The following is a 16125-nucleotide window of genomic DNA, read 5'->3' as shown; positions in this document are numbered from 1 at the left end:
ACTAATTTACTATTCCTAATACTATTTACTAATATTACTAATTACTAATTTACTACATGTTATAATGCATGTACATGTATTATATTTAACTATATTATTTTGTAAATATAAAGTAATGATTCAAATAAAAAAGGCACTTTCAACTTTTCTTAATTGTAATTTATTTAAAAGAAATGTTGTTTTTTATTTGTTTTGTCAAAATATATTTTCTTAAAAAAACATTTTTTATCTTCTTATTTCTTTTTTGTCTGTTTTCCTAATAATAGTAATAATAATAATAATAGATCAATTGTATAGCGCTTTTCTCAGTACTCAAGGATGCTTTACACATAAAAAATAATATATTTTTAGGTATATTTTACACGTAGCGCATTGTAGACCATCTGCACCATTTAAATGTATTTAAAAAATATGAAATGTGTTATATAGACCTACATTGGAATTATTTTAGCGTACTATTATTTTAATACAATTTTAAATAAAAAATTAAAAGGTGAAGGAGAAATAATAAAACACAATGCTACACAATACAGCATAATCTCATTGGTCAGATTGATTCACGCTTTTATTTTGAAGGTAAAACAGTACATCCGGTTTTATGCTGAAGTATAGGTGACTTGACAAACATGAGACCCATATCGGTTCCTATCTTTTCCTGTGTGCTGAAAAGTCTTTTAGGACTCCAGTCCAGCTCTTTTGTATCTATTTACTGTCGTAGCCTGTTTTACCCCTGGAAGGTTGCCCCAGCCCGGGATACCACGGCCCCCTAACTGCCTCCAATCACTGCTCCCAGAGAGCCCTCACCGAGCCGGAATTCCTGCTCTCTTATCTCATTCATCTGTTTTACCGTCACAACGCAGGGCCCCGACCAACCCTCAGTATTTTAGGAATGCTGATGCGCTGCCTCGCAGACACGCTGGCACTAAAAATAGAGATTTACGGGCCCCGCAGTGTGTTAGCGGCCCTTATCTACAGCTCCAATCCGGATAGGCTAATTATTGTATGCGTGTCAAGTATTTCGGCTAATAGCCTACATTCAGGGTCAGAAAGTTACAGCACAACACATAGAACACAGCAATTAGGGAGAAAAACACACGAAGTACAAAAATGTATGATAACAAACCACGTTTCCTTGTTCTTAGAATAACTTTTATTTATTTTACTTTACAAAGAGGTCTTCACCAAAGCTCTGAGTTACTAAATACAAACAATCTGTGAAGAATCTATTCAGACAGTGGGCTAAATGTTTGACAGGGGAGGTCAGAAAGAGGCCTAGTGTACCAATACATTTCAGGCAACAACAGCAACAACATTTCTAAAGTCTTTTTTTCCCCCTCCCAACATTGAATTAACACACAAACGGTATCAGGTCAGAATTGGCAATGATTAAAATGTGCAATAAAACCAACAATGGCAGTCCATAAGTTGGCCTCTGGCGTCAGAGCAGAGGACCACTTGTTGACACCACAGCTTTTTGCATGGAGTGATGTCATCACTGACAAACTCCCCTGGCCAGCCCAGGATGACACTAACATAATGGCATGACCTGTGGTGAGATGTAGGCTGGAATGAGTGGGGAGAAATGTGTCGCTGCTGCTCTGTGCGCGCAAACGCACACACACACACACACACACACAGGCATGTTGATTTGGAATGATGGCAGGGGTGGGTCACATTTGGAGTTATTCTAGGACTAGACCATGATGATTACTTATCCCAAGGGCCTGTTGAACTCTTTATTAAGAAGAGGCTTTAAAGGGCACCCTGGGTCTGCCTGAAACTGCTGTAATGGTAGGTAATATTTAGATGTAAGGCGAAAATAATGGCAGCAAGGGAGGAAGAGCATCTACTTGGCATTGGTTCAGACAGCTGGCACCGAGTGCAGTGTTAAGTTCTTTGTACTCATATGGGTTTCAGCAGGCTGCCTATGGGCCTCCTGGTTATTTCTGGTCAACTATGGGCAGGTGCAAAGTTACAAAGGCAAAGACTGCTCTCTAGTGGGGATACAGTATACAAACAAAAAGACTTGGGGTGCTGTAGAGCTTCGGCAATCACAAAATACAATCATAAAAGAAAAAAAAAAAACAAATGAAGACATTAAGCACTTTTTTGGTGAAAATCTACAGATGCATCATCCATAAGTTAATATAACATCAAATAGTATCTGTGTAGAGCTCAACACGAAAACTGACATTTTTACAATGGGACAAGTGTTGACAAAGCCTTGAAGTGATCAATCTGGATCAAATCTCATCGGGTGTCCTCGATAGCGGGAACTGTAATACTGACTGCTGCATACCACAGCATTTGACGGTTGAGCATAATACAACATTTGGTAATATTATATACCAGCCTGATTTTTAAAAATTGTCTGATCAGAGCTAGTGATTTATATAAAAAACAAATCTGAAATCAAGATCAGTTCAACTGCCGTGTGTGTGGCACCTGTTGCTAAAAGTGATTCAAATTCTGATTTGCTATCAAAGCTTTGGCAGATTAGGTGAAAGGTGAGGGACCAGCATCATTAGGACGACCTAAGTGTTTCACAGACCATCACAGCTACTGTATATCAGTAGGTGTCCACTCGTATATTCTGTGTAGTTTTTACCCAACAATGCTCTCTCCACACAGTGTATAAACTGCCCAATGACAAAGTCTCAATCTCAGCAGAATTTCTCCCCCCCTTAAGGGAAGTGAGCAGAGTCAATCACAGGAAATAATTTGTGAGGAACCGAGCCTCAGAACTAGTGTGTTACTGTGTACCGTATTTAGAATGGGCGGCGAGGTGTAGGGCAGAAGGGTATACTATATTCCTGACTGCCGGTCAAAAAAAATAAAAAAGCTCCTGATGTCTGAGCCCCTGTCGGCCAGGTAACCCAAAACCTGGAGTGGGGAGTCAGCGTGGGATATGGGGAGAGGAACAATGTGGCTCTTTGTGCAAGCCGGGCAGGGAAAACAAACCGTTTCCCCTGGAAAGAGATCATGTTCGGGCTCCATCTGAGAAGACCACACAAGGCTGATCAGAGCCCTGTCTGCTGTGAGGAGCAAGGAGAGGAGGAGGAGGAGGAGGAGGAGGTTGAGGGGAGCGCATCTGGGCAGCCTCACTTACACATACACGCACACAGACACACTTTAGGGCAATGTCAGACAGGGAGAAGATCTGAGATGTTCCATATCAAGTGCTCTCTGAACACAACATAACACACTAGCCAGCAATACTCTTTGGTCCAAGATAAAATGTGTGATTGTGTTGTGTTCTTCCCCCATGATGAATTGAGATATATGGCCATCTGGACCGATTCCTAGGTTGGCACCCTGCTGGTCTACAGGCAGAGCACTCTGTTGGGCTGACAGGCGGATGCGCTGGAGGGTGTTACCACTGGCGTTGTCCACAAGAGGGCGTGGCACTGAATCTGGCACCGCCATACAGTGTTAAACAGGGAGTCTGTTCATTAGGTGGAGAGAGAGAGAGAGAGAGAGAGAGAGAGAGAGAGAGAGAGAGAGAGAGAGAGAGAGAGAGAGAGAGAGAGAGAGAGAGAGAGAGAGAGAGAGAGAGAGAGAGAGAGAGAGAGAGAGAGAGAGAGAGAGAGAGAGAGAGCAAAAACCAGAAAGAAGGAGAGAGAGAAAGAGTGGTGAGATGTTGAAGATTCTGGGCTGATTCTAATTTCCATTTTTAGGATATCTTATATCAACCTCTCCTTCTCCGGACACTCATTCCTTAATCCACCTTTTCTACATGAACGCTGAGAATGAGGCTTTTAGTCGTGTCAACACTCAGATAACTGTCGCACAGGGCACAATCAAACCAAGAACATCTGGCCTCTTTCTCTCTCACACACTAATACAGACTTTCATTCAAACACCCATATTAAACGTAAACAGACGCACACACTCTCATGTAAGGGCCAAGCCAGGGTTCTGTACTCCCTCTGTCCCATTGCGTTTTAGTTTCAAACGCTCAGCGAATACCCATGTGGTGGGATCGGATTACACGGGGCTATAAAATATCCCAAATAAAGGCAAAGAAAACTGAGACGAAAAACTGGGCTGTTTCCTGAGGTGAAATACTTCACTTGGCTGCTGCTGATTCTGTCAGAGTGGGAGATTATTTTTTTTTAAAGCCTTTTAGCAGTGGAGACAATGGAACAGGACAGCAATGTTGGGCTCGGAGCACAGAGGTGGCAGGCTAAAGTCATTCGCATACGGCAGCCAGCTCCCATTACACACAATGCAGGGCCACAAATCCGTATGCACGACACAGGCAGCATGTTGTGATTTCAAATGTATTGGTTACTAAGGGGAAGCATGAAACCACAACAAATGACAAAGAGTAAATGTGGGAACTCATTTAGTGAAAGGGAATCTTGGAACTCAAACACAAAACATCTGGGGTATAAGATAAAGGTTTATGTTGTGCTTTCTCTATCAACAACCGTCATTTTTAAATAGAATTATTATGCCGACCCATGGCCTTTGGAGAGGAAAATGGAGAGAAAAGCAGGATGGTTGAAATCTAAGCCATCTCTGTAATATCAGCAGATTAATCTCAGGAGATACAGTCTAAATTGTAACATGATCTCATTATGGCGGGATACCAGTGGGTGAGAACGGTGGGTGGTGTTACAGCCATTTGGACTACCAATCAGGCAAGTGAAATCGAGAGGCCCCTTGATTGGTCCAAAGTAAGGAGGATTTTCTGCTGCACTCTAACAACAACATCTGGTTGGCAGGGGACAGTGGTGGTGAGCGAAGAGAAGGAAAAGGACTGAAAGGGGAGAGGAGGAGAGTGCTAAGCTCATACATGGGAGAGAGACGAGTCAAAGCCAGAGCAGGGTGTCATTAAGACATGCGTAATCGAAGCGCTTTGGTTCTGCCCCTGTGTTTTCTAGTGAAGCCCCAGAGCTCTATCACAGCAGAGGGCTGGCTCTCATGTTCACAGCGCCTTATAGTCTGCCTGACAATCACCTCTGTCTCTACAGTGACCTCAGAAACATGTCTGCACTGCCTCACCGTTCCCTCTGCAAGAAGCAAGAGTTTGACTTTGGGGTCACACCTAATCAACCTCACTTGATCTGTCCCTCTGTCTGGGTGTCAGGTTCGACAGACCATCCCGTAACCTCAAAGTCACGGTTTTGATTTAGCAGCCGCCATCTGTCCGTGACCCACTGCCTTCTCATAGACTGCAAACTGCCCTGGACAGAAGCATCAGCTAATTGGTAGAAATGTAGAAATCTCTCCCTCCCTCTGAAACAGACACATACTCACATATCTTGGCAAAAATGAGCCTACAAAACAGGCTGCCAGGCAAACAAAGCATTGTGACCGTCAGGTTGCGGTGAAGTGATCGGCTTTCAAAGTGACTCTCACTGCTTGTGCCCTCCACCCCCTTCCCCTGTTGTAACTGTAGAGCCCAGAGCAGTGCCAGGTTACTGGGATTCTCTCTATTTGGCGCCATGCTGTTTAGTGACCACGCGCATACTTAGAGACCTGTGATTAAGCTTGCCCTGTGTATTTGTGAATAAGTGTATGTGCACATTTTTCAATCCGTAGTCAAATGGCATTTAAAAATAATTTCTGGTTTTTAATTTAACCAACACAGAATGCCACATGGGTGGGGTTTGCCACACAGAACAGGGCAACAGGATTTAGAAAGTGTATGCAAATACAGTCAGAGTTCTCTTGGTATACTAATAAAGGTTCCTGACAATCTCTGAAATGCTCTGATGCAGTAAATCCCACCAATGGGCTGTTTGTGGCAAGTCTTCTGTTGATGTATGTGTAAAACAAAAAGGTACAGTAGTTCTCCCACTTCCCAATGCACAACTCAGAAATATCAGATAGAACATCTAGTCAAAGCAAGGCTATCTATACCGTGCCTTGTAATAGAATCTCTCACCTCCATCCTCTACTTATTCTGATCACGGATTCGTAGGCATCGCCTCTTCAGAGCTGGCTCCATGTCTCCAGCACTGGGCATATTAGCAGGGCTCCGCAGGCTACCCTTGTCCCTGAGTTTGGGCAAGAGCAGCGGGGTGGTGGTCCCACCTGTCTTTGGCGCTGTGGGCAGGGCATAGGCATGGTCCTCATCAGGAACATGGGGGTCCTCTCCTACCTCCGCAACTACCGCTAAGGGTTCTTCTGACTGACTGACTGGGCCCTCAACCCGCACTGTGCCGACAACAGAGCACTTGTTCTCTTTGATGGCCTCCAGCTCACTGAGCATAGGGTCAGGGACTGGTGCTGGTACTCTCTGGGGTAGGGAGGAGTCTGGACTGGCGGGTGTGGATGAGGAGGACATCCCATTTGGACTGTGCTCCTGAGGTTTCAGGGCAGAGGACGTGGCATCATATAGATGGCTGCTCCCTGTGGGGCTTGGTGGGGTGTGTGAAGGTGGAGTGTGGGAGTCCTGGTGGTGGTAGACAGTGTCATGTGATGGAGATTGTGGTAGAGGAGGGGTGGGTCTGATGATGTCGTGGAGCCCTGATCTGGTACCCTGTCCATTTGCTGACTCTCCCAGCCCTGATAGGTCCACCACTCCATTGGCACTGGGCTTCATTTGGGTCATTTGAAGAACCCTTTGAATGACTTGTCGTTCTGACTGCTGCTGCTTATAGTCTGTCAGCCCCTCTGACCCTGAGGCTGAGCAGGGGGATACATTGTACTGTGCTCTAGGGGAAGATGCAGTACTATGGGGTGTGGATGTTGGGGACGGGAATGGCCTCTCTGATTTAACCCAGTCTGTGTTGGGGTCACCTTGAGTCAAAGTTCCACCCCATTTATTGGCTAGGAATCTGCTGTCGCCTTCAGGGACCCCTGGAGATGGCAGCATGGTAGCCCTGGATCTACACCTGTCTAACCCCTCTGGCACAGGCTGGATAACACCACTGTGACTTGGAGTTTCTAGGTTTACCTTAGAAGGGACTGGAATAGGGATAGGAATGGGTATGGGGACAGGAAGGGGAACAATAATGGGATAAGGCACCAGAACAGTGGGTTGGGGCAGAAGAGGGCTGAAGGATGGAATACCATAGTTCATCATGTGAGGCATTGGGACAGGACCTCTATGCATCATGTTCAGAGGAGGGGAGTGCAAGCCAGGGAAGTAGGCTCCTGGGAAGGGATGCATCAGTCCGGGGGGATTCATGGAAGAGGTTGGGGGCTGCAGGTGGGGAGAGTGAGGAGGTCTGTGGATAGGACTTGAAGGGGGGGCTGGGTGCCTTACAGGGTTGGCAAGGGGGCTTCTCATGCCCTGTGCATGAAGAGGAGGTCTGATAAAGGGCATGTGGATTTGAGGTACCGGCTGATGTTCCAGAGGGGGGCGAAGAGGAGGTGGAGGATGAAGGGGAGTAGAGTGGGGTGACAGTTCCATAGCAGAGGGAGGAGGATGGATGGGTCTCTCCAGGGTCCTCAGCCCAGAGACAGGGATCTTGGAATTAGAGGAGGATGCTTCAGAGGGGGACATGGAGGTGGATTCTGCTGCTCCATGGATTGGCGTAGGCCCCCTAGGAGAAAGGTTTCTGTGTCGAGCTTCTCCTGCACTGCTGCTGCTGCTCCAAGACTCAGGAGTGAGAAGCTTTTGCCCGGCCACAATGGTGTCTGCCCTCCCCTCCTGGCTGGTTCTGCTTGGGCTGGAGCTGGTGAGAGCTGCACGGGCTTCTCGGTAGAAAACATCCATCTTATACTGATTCAGACACTTGGTGCTGCAGAACTGGACTCGTTCCTCGCCAGATCCGAAGTCCAGGTATTCTTTAGTGTGACGTACGTGCTTGCACCAGTCACAGACCTGGGGTACAGGGGAGAGAGACTGTGGAGGGTCATTGAAGTGGCAGATCCTAGCTGAGAAAATTTTTACAAATATACAGTAATGGGGGAGGGAATTAATCAAATCTACATGTATATGTTAAGTTGTTTACTCTTGTGATTTTTTTTAGCATATTTAAAATAATACTTTACATTGGAAAACAAAAGATTTATTGATAGTGTCCTCTTACTCTGACATTGCTGTTTATCTTTAACACCAGTCTGGGCGAGTCCTCTGTATGGGGGTGCTGAGGGGATCTCTCGCCGTGGAGGTCTTCATCTCTGGCCTGACAGGGGAAAACCACAGTGTGACAAACATGAAATGAACCAATGTGAAGCAGTTTGTCAGACCTGAGTTCCCCCTACTTCTGATGAATTCCCTCTCAAATTCACGGTGATGGAACTGTGGTTGCTTTAAATTGAAAATGCTACAATGGAATCATTCTGTGGTCACTAAACCAAATTTGAACTTATTACATAACAAGTGCAGAAAATAGCTTCGACTGAATCACCTTGTCATCAAGATTAGAAACAGTTTGAACTATATGCATGGTATCAAACCCTAAAAGGTCAGTCCAACAAAGGGAAATCACTGTGTGGTGAAATAGATACGATTCTACAACCGAGTAGGGAGATAATGCAGGTGATGTATTGTCATATTATTAATGGCCTTGCCAGTATTAATATAGGAAATTCCTCTTGATTCATGTAAGCTGATCTGCTGCCGATCTGAGTGCTCCCCTATCTCTGTAACCCATTGAGTCGTGTTGAGTTACGAAACATGAAGCAGCTGAAGGTAAGGTATGCACTGAAAGTGGACACCTCACCCCAGGCCTCCTGGCCTTCCTCTAAGACAAGCAGTGACAAGCCAACGGCAATGCTTTCCTCCCCACCTCCAAAAAACTTGTTGTGCTCAGTCTGTTCAGCCCTCTTTATTGTCTCTGTTGTCATGTGAATGAACCTACCACAGTATAAACAACAGTGAGGTGAAAGGCGATATAGCTGCCTGTCACATCGTACCTCTAAAGAGGGTATATCCATGTCGTAATGAAAGGTGAAAAATCATGGCAATGTGCATCAGAGCGCTTCTCCATAGTTGTATCTTTCCTGTCCTCCAGACTAAAGCCACTTAATGGCCTGCCCCTCCTCCATTAACGCGAAACTGATACTAAGTGTCCTCTACAAACTCTGACCTCCCCGCCACCATTCCTATACTGGGTCCTCCATAATAACTAGAAGGTGTGTTCTCAGCGATACTTTTAAATTTCCTGTAAATAAATCCATCAGTTATGAGCTCACAAGATCAGGAGTATTGGTTTCTGTGGGTCTGTTTACCTGCCAGAAACCACTTGATACCCAGGTCTCCTGTGTATGGAAAGTGACACAGCTAGCACAGACTTCATATTAAGTACTTGTATGTGGGAATGTATGTGCATTAGTGTGTGAGTATCTACTGAACTGAACATTCAAAATATAAAAAAAAGATCTGCAGATCATTCATTTCCATCAGAGCCAATAGTGGCCTATCACAGAATTATCGGTATCTATCGCTTTTAGCGTAAATGTTTTCCGATATGTTCCAATTTGAAAACCTTCTTTACAGAACATATGATGCACAATATAATGCTTGGGGTGATTCAGACATGGTGTCATGAAGCGATTTATTTGATTTTATATATTCTAAAGGTGTGGCTTTCTTAAAAATGGTTAGCAATGAATGTTTATTTAGCTATTCATTTTATTTTTATAAATTCTTTATTTTTTCTCAGTGTTCATTTCTTGAATTGGTTGACAATGCATTGTTTGTATGATGTTAAGTAAGATAATGTTAAATATTCCTTAATAAAGTTATTAGTTTTAGAAAACAGCCTTCTGAGTACCTCTGCATAAAATCTGTATCGGTCTCAAAAATCCCATATTAGTGGGGCCCAAATAACCATAGGCTATAGATATCAGGATTTACAACACATCACCATTAAGGTAAAAGGCCACAGCTAAATGTTTATGAATGCCACCAGGGATGCTGGTATGTATATATTTTGGGTTTACCACCAACCTTATTGCGTTTGAAGTAGGCCCGTCTGCAGGCAGCAAAACACTTCTCACTGCAGAAGCTCTTGAGCTCTGAACCCATACATAGAGAGTAGCGTTTTACCCCTTCCTTCTGGCACCAAACACACACTATCTGCACATTCTGTACATCTTCCACTGCAGGGGAAAAGCAGAAAAAATATGTTGAGATCAATTAATGAATGCAATTTGCAAAAGTTTTACTACACAGCTTTGCTAAAACAGCTCAGTTCCAACGAGGTGTGTGTGTGTGTGGCTGTTGAGTTCAGAAGAGGATTTCGGCAACCATATTAGAACTCTCAATAGTAATGTGTGACTATTTCATTTCACCAGCATTCAAATGACACAAGTCAATGGTGTTTTGTTTTTACCATGAACTGATCTTTTAGCCAATTATATGATAAAATATATCATTACATAATGCCAGAATGTAATCCCACAGCTGGAGGGCCACCAAAACTTCCTCTGGGATACACCTCAATATGAATGGATTTAGGAAGTGCAGAGATCATGCTGCACCCCTGTTGTTTCTTAAGTCCACCACTGCTTTGTGTGGTCCGTAGATATATGGACGCTGACACAGTTTGAATTATTTTGACTATGTTCAACAACTGAGGTTCAAGAGTTAGGAACTGTAGCACTTTTTATACAGTACATACAGTATATGTACAGTGCAGCTGGACAATGATAGGGTTTTATCATTTTCTATTTTAGAACCAACATGCCAGAGTAAACAGTCAAAACAACAAAAAAATATATGACACAGATTAACTGATCTGACTCCTTGAAGACTGGTATTTCAGTGAATTGTTGTTTTAATTTGAGCAATAATGAAACAACGTTAAAAAAATCAACAGATAACTTCAGTTATTACTATTTTTTACAGCCTTTTGCCACAGCCTTATGCTATTTAAGCAGCATATATTAGCATGCATCTGAAGAACAATAGATAAAACAAACAATAACCTTTTAAATGATCACAGGGCTTCAATGAATGTTCAGGAGCCATGAGGAAATTGCTAAGCTCATATTTGCCCATTCACATTGCTGACCCTGCACTATGACTTTTCAGCTATAAACATAATACATAATACAGTGCATGTGTCGGTCTGGAGCCAGCAACATTATAAGATAAAATTATATCACTTAATATGAAGTCCGGTTGCCTACTACCTGCTGATGGCTTTATAAGAGGAACAATGACGGGGGCACTCTTGTGCTCCTTGGGGGTGGTCAGGGATGAACTTGTTGAGGAAGAGGAGGGGACACTGGACACTCTCTCTCCACTCTTCATTGCGAGGACCGAGGGACTGACCTTGGTATCCAGGCTCTTGGGTTTTGGCAAAGAGTTCTCTGAAAGACAAAAAACATAAAATAATGCTCAGGACTTTTTATGTAATACAATAGCATAAATCCATGGTTTGGATTACATGATACTGTAATACCTTTTGTGCCCGTAACAATGCCCTTCACTGATTGTTAGTACAGTCATGTTGAGAAACAATACGATGTATCTGAATGAATGAAACTTGAGATGTTGCTGCTACAGGAGAGTATGTCTAGCAAATTTAAACAGTGACTCAATGTCTGCGCAGAGACCTGCAGAACCTGTTAGTGTAAATTCAAGAAGACTCAGTTTTAACACATTGAACTGTCGACATCTGCCCTCACCTTTTAGCACGGACACATGCTGCCGCCTCTCTCTGTAGTTTCTGATCTCGTTGGCCTCTGCGTCTCTGAGGTCTACCTTGTCGTAGCCGTACCATCCCAGAAGCTCATTCATGGTGCTTTCTGCAAACGTCTGCATGGGAAAACGAGGAAAATAAATCACTGATTAACGTTCTATGTAAAGGGATAGGGTAACTGAGCCATAGTCTGCCTGCAAAGGGTAAATTGTGACGGTACATCTTAGGGTTGTTAGTGGAACTTTTTATCCTATGCTAAACATAATCAGACCTTCCTACTCTGAATCAATGCAAGGGATTCTTTCTCAGCCCCAGCCCAGTTGGGGAAATGAATATGGGCACAGTGGAGTACAGTATGACGCTTTTTCCATGATGTATTCAAGTTGTTTACTCTTGCTAAATCTGAGACGGAAAGGTTTAAAACCTAACACCAGTGTGAAATCTATGAATCATCCTTTGTTTATCTCTTTTAATTGGAAAAAAGAGGGAGAAAAGAAAACTGTTCCCCACAGATGGGATGTGTGGTCTTTTTTTTTTTATTACGACCAGATGAAAAAAAAAACAACACAAAGGTCTCTCTCTTTATCCACCCACCTCTCTCTGTGGCTTTGGGAGAACCGGATTGGAGGAGAAACCTGATCCAGAACGGGCAGAAATCAGAGCGGGACACCCTACACCACAGCGAGGTCCCACGGTTCTCGGAAATGCCCCACTCCTCTCCCTTCTTCTCTCTCCAGTGTCCAACTCTCTCTCTCTCTTTCTCTCTTCCCCTCTCTCTTCCCCAGCTTCCCCTGTCTCTCTTTCTCTCCACTGCCCCCCCCCCATCTTCACCATCCTCCCCTCCACCCCAGCACCTTCCAGCCCTGACACCCGACACAGCACTGCCTCTCAGGTTTCACCCTTTTCCAGCACAGCCAGTCTGCTGCGGTGGTGTTGTAGTGCTGTAGTACTGACTGCACATTCTTTCCCCTGCTTTCCTCACTCCGACCTCTGCTCTGCTCTAGGGCCTCAAAGAAATGTATCTCACCCTTAGCTTGCTCACTTTCTGCTGTGTGTGTGTGTGTGTGTGTGTGTGTGTGTGTGTGTGTGTGTGTGTGTGTGTGTGTGTGTGTGTGTGTGTGTGTGTGTGTCTGGGAGAGTGTGTGGGTGAGTGCAAGCAGTGGTATCATATCCAGCTAAATATGCCTAACGATGATTAAAGTTAAGTATCCGGTGTCTGGTGCTGCGCTCGGGGTCTGACGTGGAGGGAGTCGGTCCGAATGTGGTGTTGAAACAGATGTATTACAGAGACAACACCACAGGCTGGACCTCAGCTGAGCTAGAAATCAGTTTTCCTGCCTTCCTGTCTGTCTTTTTTTCTCACCCTTTGCTTTGCCTTTCCATTATTTGACTCATTTTAAATGATGCACATCTCTTATGATTTTACTTAACAATAAGGCTTATATGTTTCGCGTCACATGTAATTTGGGTATTCCCTCCAATAAGCATACTGCTCAGTGTCACATACTCTTGTTAACGAAAGACGGGCAATTTTTTTTTCACCCACCCCTCAACTTCCCACAATGTTGTTTTTGTTTCTTTTTGGCAGATCAGACAAACATCTGCTTTGTGAGAGTGACAAGCCATATCCCAAACCACAGAGAGAGTTGCAGCCAAAGGCAACAAACCGGGGCCGACCCTGAGATTCAGCCCAGGCAGGCTCACATCAAGCAGGGATTGCATTTCACATGTTTTGATTAAAATTAGTTAAGTTGTAACACTACACCTCCCCTGGATATCAAACGCTACAATCCAAACCACTTACACAAAAAGAGCACATTTCCTCTCTCACGAAAGGCCAGAATACCCCCCCCCCCCCCCCCAAAAAAAAAAAAAAACTTGCTTGTCTTTTTTAGATTTCTGATCCCCCGCTTAAAGGAGCTTCAGATATCCCTTACAACCACAGTCAACACTCTCAAATAACCAGTGTGCGAACCCAAACAAAGCAGACAATCCATGAATTAGTTCACACGCAGCAATATGCTCATAATGGTGGAAGGGAATCATGTCTGTTACTGTGATTTAAGCGTGACTGTCCTTTAAAGCAAGCAACAGATGAATGCTTATGAAAAGGACATGCCCTAATAAACCTTATCTCGGAATAGGAACTTTATTGTGGTGTGATACTCACATCCTTTAAAGTTGTGTCATACTGCTTTAGTGTGTTTGTTTTTTTCCCAGAGGTTAGCTATTTAAAGGATATAAATGCACTCTCTCTTTCGGAAGGCATGAAGGGCAAGCCTCTGTGGTACAGCAAGTGTGCGCACCGCAAGAGCTGGTAAGAAATGACGCACATCTGGATCTCCGCTGGACATTACGGTGTGTGCGTCTGGCCACAACTGGCCTGACATGGCGCCCCTTTTAGGCAAAGGCCAGCCTACTCTTATTCACTGCGAACATCTATAATTAAAACGCCCTGTGTCTCTGTGTGTAACATTTTGAGTTTATATTTATATTTATAATGATTCATTTATTGTCCTCCAAGGGGTGCAAACTCTGTAGATCCCAGTGATTTTCTTTCTAAAGTGTCTTCTTGAAGAATGATTGCTTACATAAAAGAGACAAGGAGAGCATTCACTGAAAACAAACGGAGTATGTGTCTGATTATACCCAGCATTGATCTGTGCGCAGTTGAGTCTCCCTCTGCCCTGAGTAGGAAGGCGTGCGCGTACAGAAGTTATCGCTCAGTCAATAACACGTCTCACTTGATTAAAACTAATCTAGTAGTGGCACACAAACTCCCTCTCACCTTCATCTCCTGGTTGATCTCCCTCTTTACGGGGTGCGCAGGTTTCCTGCTGCGTTTATTTTCCGGTGGTCTCCCTTTCTCCATCTCTGGCATAGTCCTGGTCTGGCTGGATCCGATCCGGATCAGAGTTGGGTGTCAGCTCTAGGGTTTTTAGCGGAGTAGCTTGGAGTAAAAGCTGTCATTCCCAGTGACAGCGGCTGTCATTCCCGGACGTCTGAGTCCTCATCTGGGGCTTCACACCATTCGAGTCCACTGAACATGCGTGCGCTCCGGGCTGGAGGCTGCGCCGCCGAACAATCCTCACTCTCTCTTCTCCAACACAGTCAAGTGTCTGCAGGGCACAAAGGTAGGGCTTCCGGTTAGGGCTTTCAAAGTGCAGTCTTAATTACATCAAAAGTAACTTGTTTTTAAAATGCACATTAACGACAACCACGTATCAACAACTAAATTAGGGAACTTTGATTTTAGTCTGAATTCGAATACAATTAAAATGATTTAAGGACTTATGGACATTGGCCAACATATCATGGAACTTTAATCACATTTCATGTCAAATCTCTGATCAAAACTGAATTCGCGCATTTGTAATGATGAAAAACAAACAACGTATTAGAGGAAATACCATAAAAAAGCACCGTTTGCTCTGTCCAAAAGTGTACTTGAGAATAACCACTGCACCACTTATTTTGTTTTTGAGTTAAACTACAGAAATTGTAAACCATCACTAAAGGTAAGGTCATTCTGGAACCCACACAAGTAAATACTGTATAACTTGAAAATTAAATGGGGTATATAGCCCCATTAATTGTGTCAAATCTGCTGCTCTGTGGTGTCCTTTTGACTCGTTACAGTTCCCACTTTTATTATGAAAACAAAATCCGTTTCCGGTCCAATTCGTACTCTTCCTGTGTAACTTGACGCTGTCCTCTTCGGATGGCGAAGGGAGGGCCTTGTGATTTGATGTAACCCAACACCTGGCGCCCACCCCTCCCAAATCTCAACAGATACATTTCATAAGGAATGCAAAGACTGTGTTTTATCTGAGGGGACACAGTACAAACACTGTCTGTATACTTAAAATAAAGAGATGAAAAGAACGCCATGAGTTAAATGATACCATGGCAGAATGTATGGGGATTTCTCAAATGGCATCTGTTTGATCAGTGTCTAGTGTGTCATTGGGTGTGCATGTGTGTTCCCTGTATATGTGTGTTCCCTGTATATAAAACACACCCAACAATGCCCCCTGAGCCACCTTTGCCTTCAGAAAAGTGCCAGAGGGCAGGATTTACAGATGATGAAGGTGTGTGTCTGTGTGCATTAACACTTGTCCCATGGCTATTCTCAATGCTAACGGCCAGAGTATTTATTACAATATGATGTTTCCAGGCTAGTGATGAAAACATGTAGAGAACTGAGTCACATTCAGCAACATAAACGCACAAACATCCATGTTATTTCAGGGTTGTTAGAGAAATTGAACAACTATCATTAGACTACTATTAGACTATTTATTACTATATTTATTTTTATCCTTTACATCCCCATTTGAACTCACTAAGGTTAATACTCCTACTTATTGTGATGGATTTAAGTCATAAAGTTTTTCATGTCATAACCAAATATGTAGAGAAACCGGAGTCTACTTCCTTAAATGTGACTCTCTTGCAGAACTTTCACTTGGTAACTAAACCCCATGCATAGAGAAAGACAGGTAGACAGACAGGCGGGACTTGAGGGTTGTTCGAGCCTCTCTCCTCCTCATCTCCAGTCGTCCCCAGT

General features: G+C 43.9%; 1 protein-coding gene across 2 annotated transcripts; it reads right to left on the bottom strand.

The window, feature by feature from the left end:
- Window positions 1-1153: 1153 nt before the first annotated feature.
- Window positions 1154-14595, bottom strand: LOC310961927 (sine oculis-binding protein homolog). 2 transcript variants are annotated; one of them, XM_083934231.1, is made up of 7 exons: window positions 14344-14595; window positions 11542-11671; window positions 11044-11223; window positions 9857-10008; window positions 7992-8087; window positions 5897-7804; window positions 1154-3445 (listed from the first exon to the last, which is right to left on the bottom strand). In XM_083934231.1, the coding sequence occupies exons 1-6, from the start codon at window positions 14434-14436 to the stop codon at window positions 5906-5908; spliced, it is 2550 nt and encodes an 849-aa protein (XP_083790357.1). In that variant the 5' UTR covers window positions 14437-14595; the 3' UTR covers window positions 1154-3445; window positions 5897-5905. The 2 variants fall into 2 exon arrangements, with proteins under 2 accessions (XP_083790357.1, XP_083790358.1); XM_083934232.1 differs by having other exon boundaries at window positions 5897-7783.
- Window positions 14596-16125: the final 1530 nt, after the last annotated feature.

The sequence above is a fragment of the Echiichthys vipera genome (assembly GCF_963691815.1).
Source record: "Echiichthys vipera genome assembly, chromosome: 19".
Classification (NCBI taxonomy): domain Eukaryota; kingdom Metazoa; phylum Chordata; class Actinopteri; order Perciformes; family Trachinidae; genus Echiichthys; species Echiichthys vipera.
This window is presented reverse-complemented; position numbering and strand designations above follow the sequence as displayed.

Excerpts from the sequence above, each read along its gene's own strand:
- LOC310961927 (XM_083934231.1), bottom strand. The coding sequence starts at position 14,436 with ATGCCAGAGATGGAGAAAGGGAGACCACCGGAAAATAAACGCAGCAGG. Across the intron at positions 11,672-14,343 it reads AGATCAACCAGGAGATGAAG|ACGTTTGCAGAAAGCACCAT; the intron begins GTGAGAGGGAGT and ends TTTCCCATGCAG. Across the intron at positions 7,805-7,991 it reads AGATAAACAGCAATGTCAGA|TCTCTCTCCCCTGTACCCCA; the intron begins GTAAGAGGACAC and ends GACCCTCCACAG.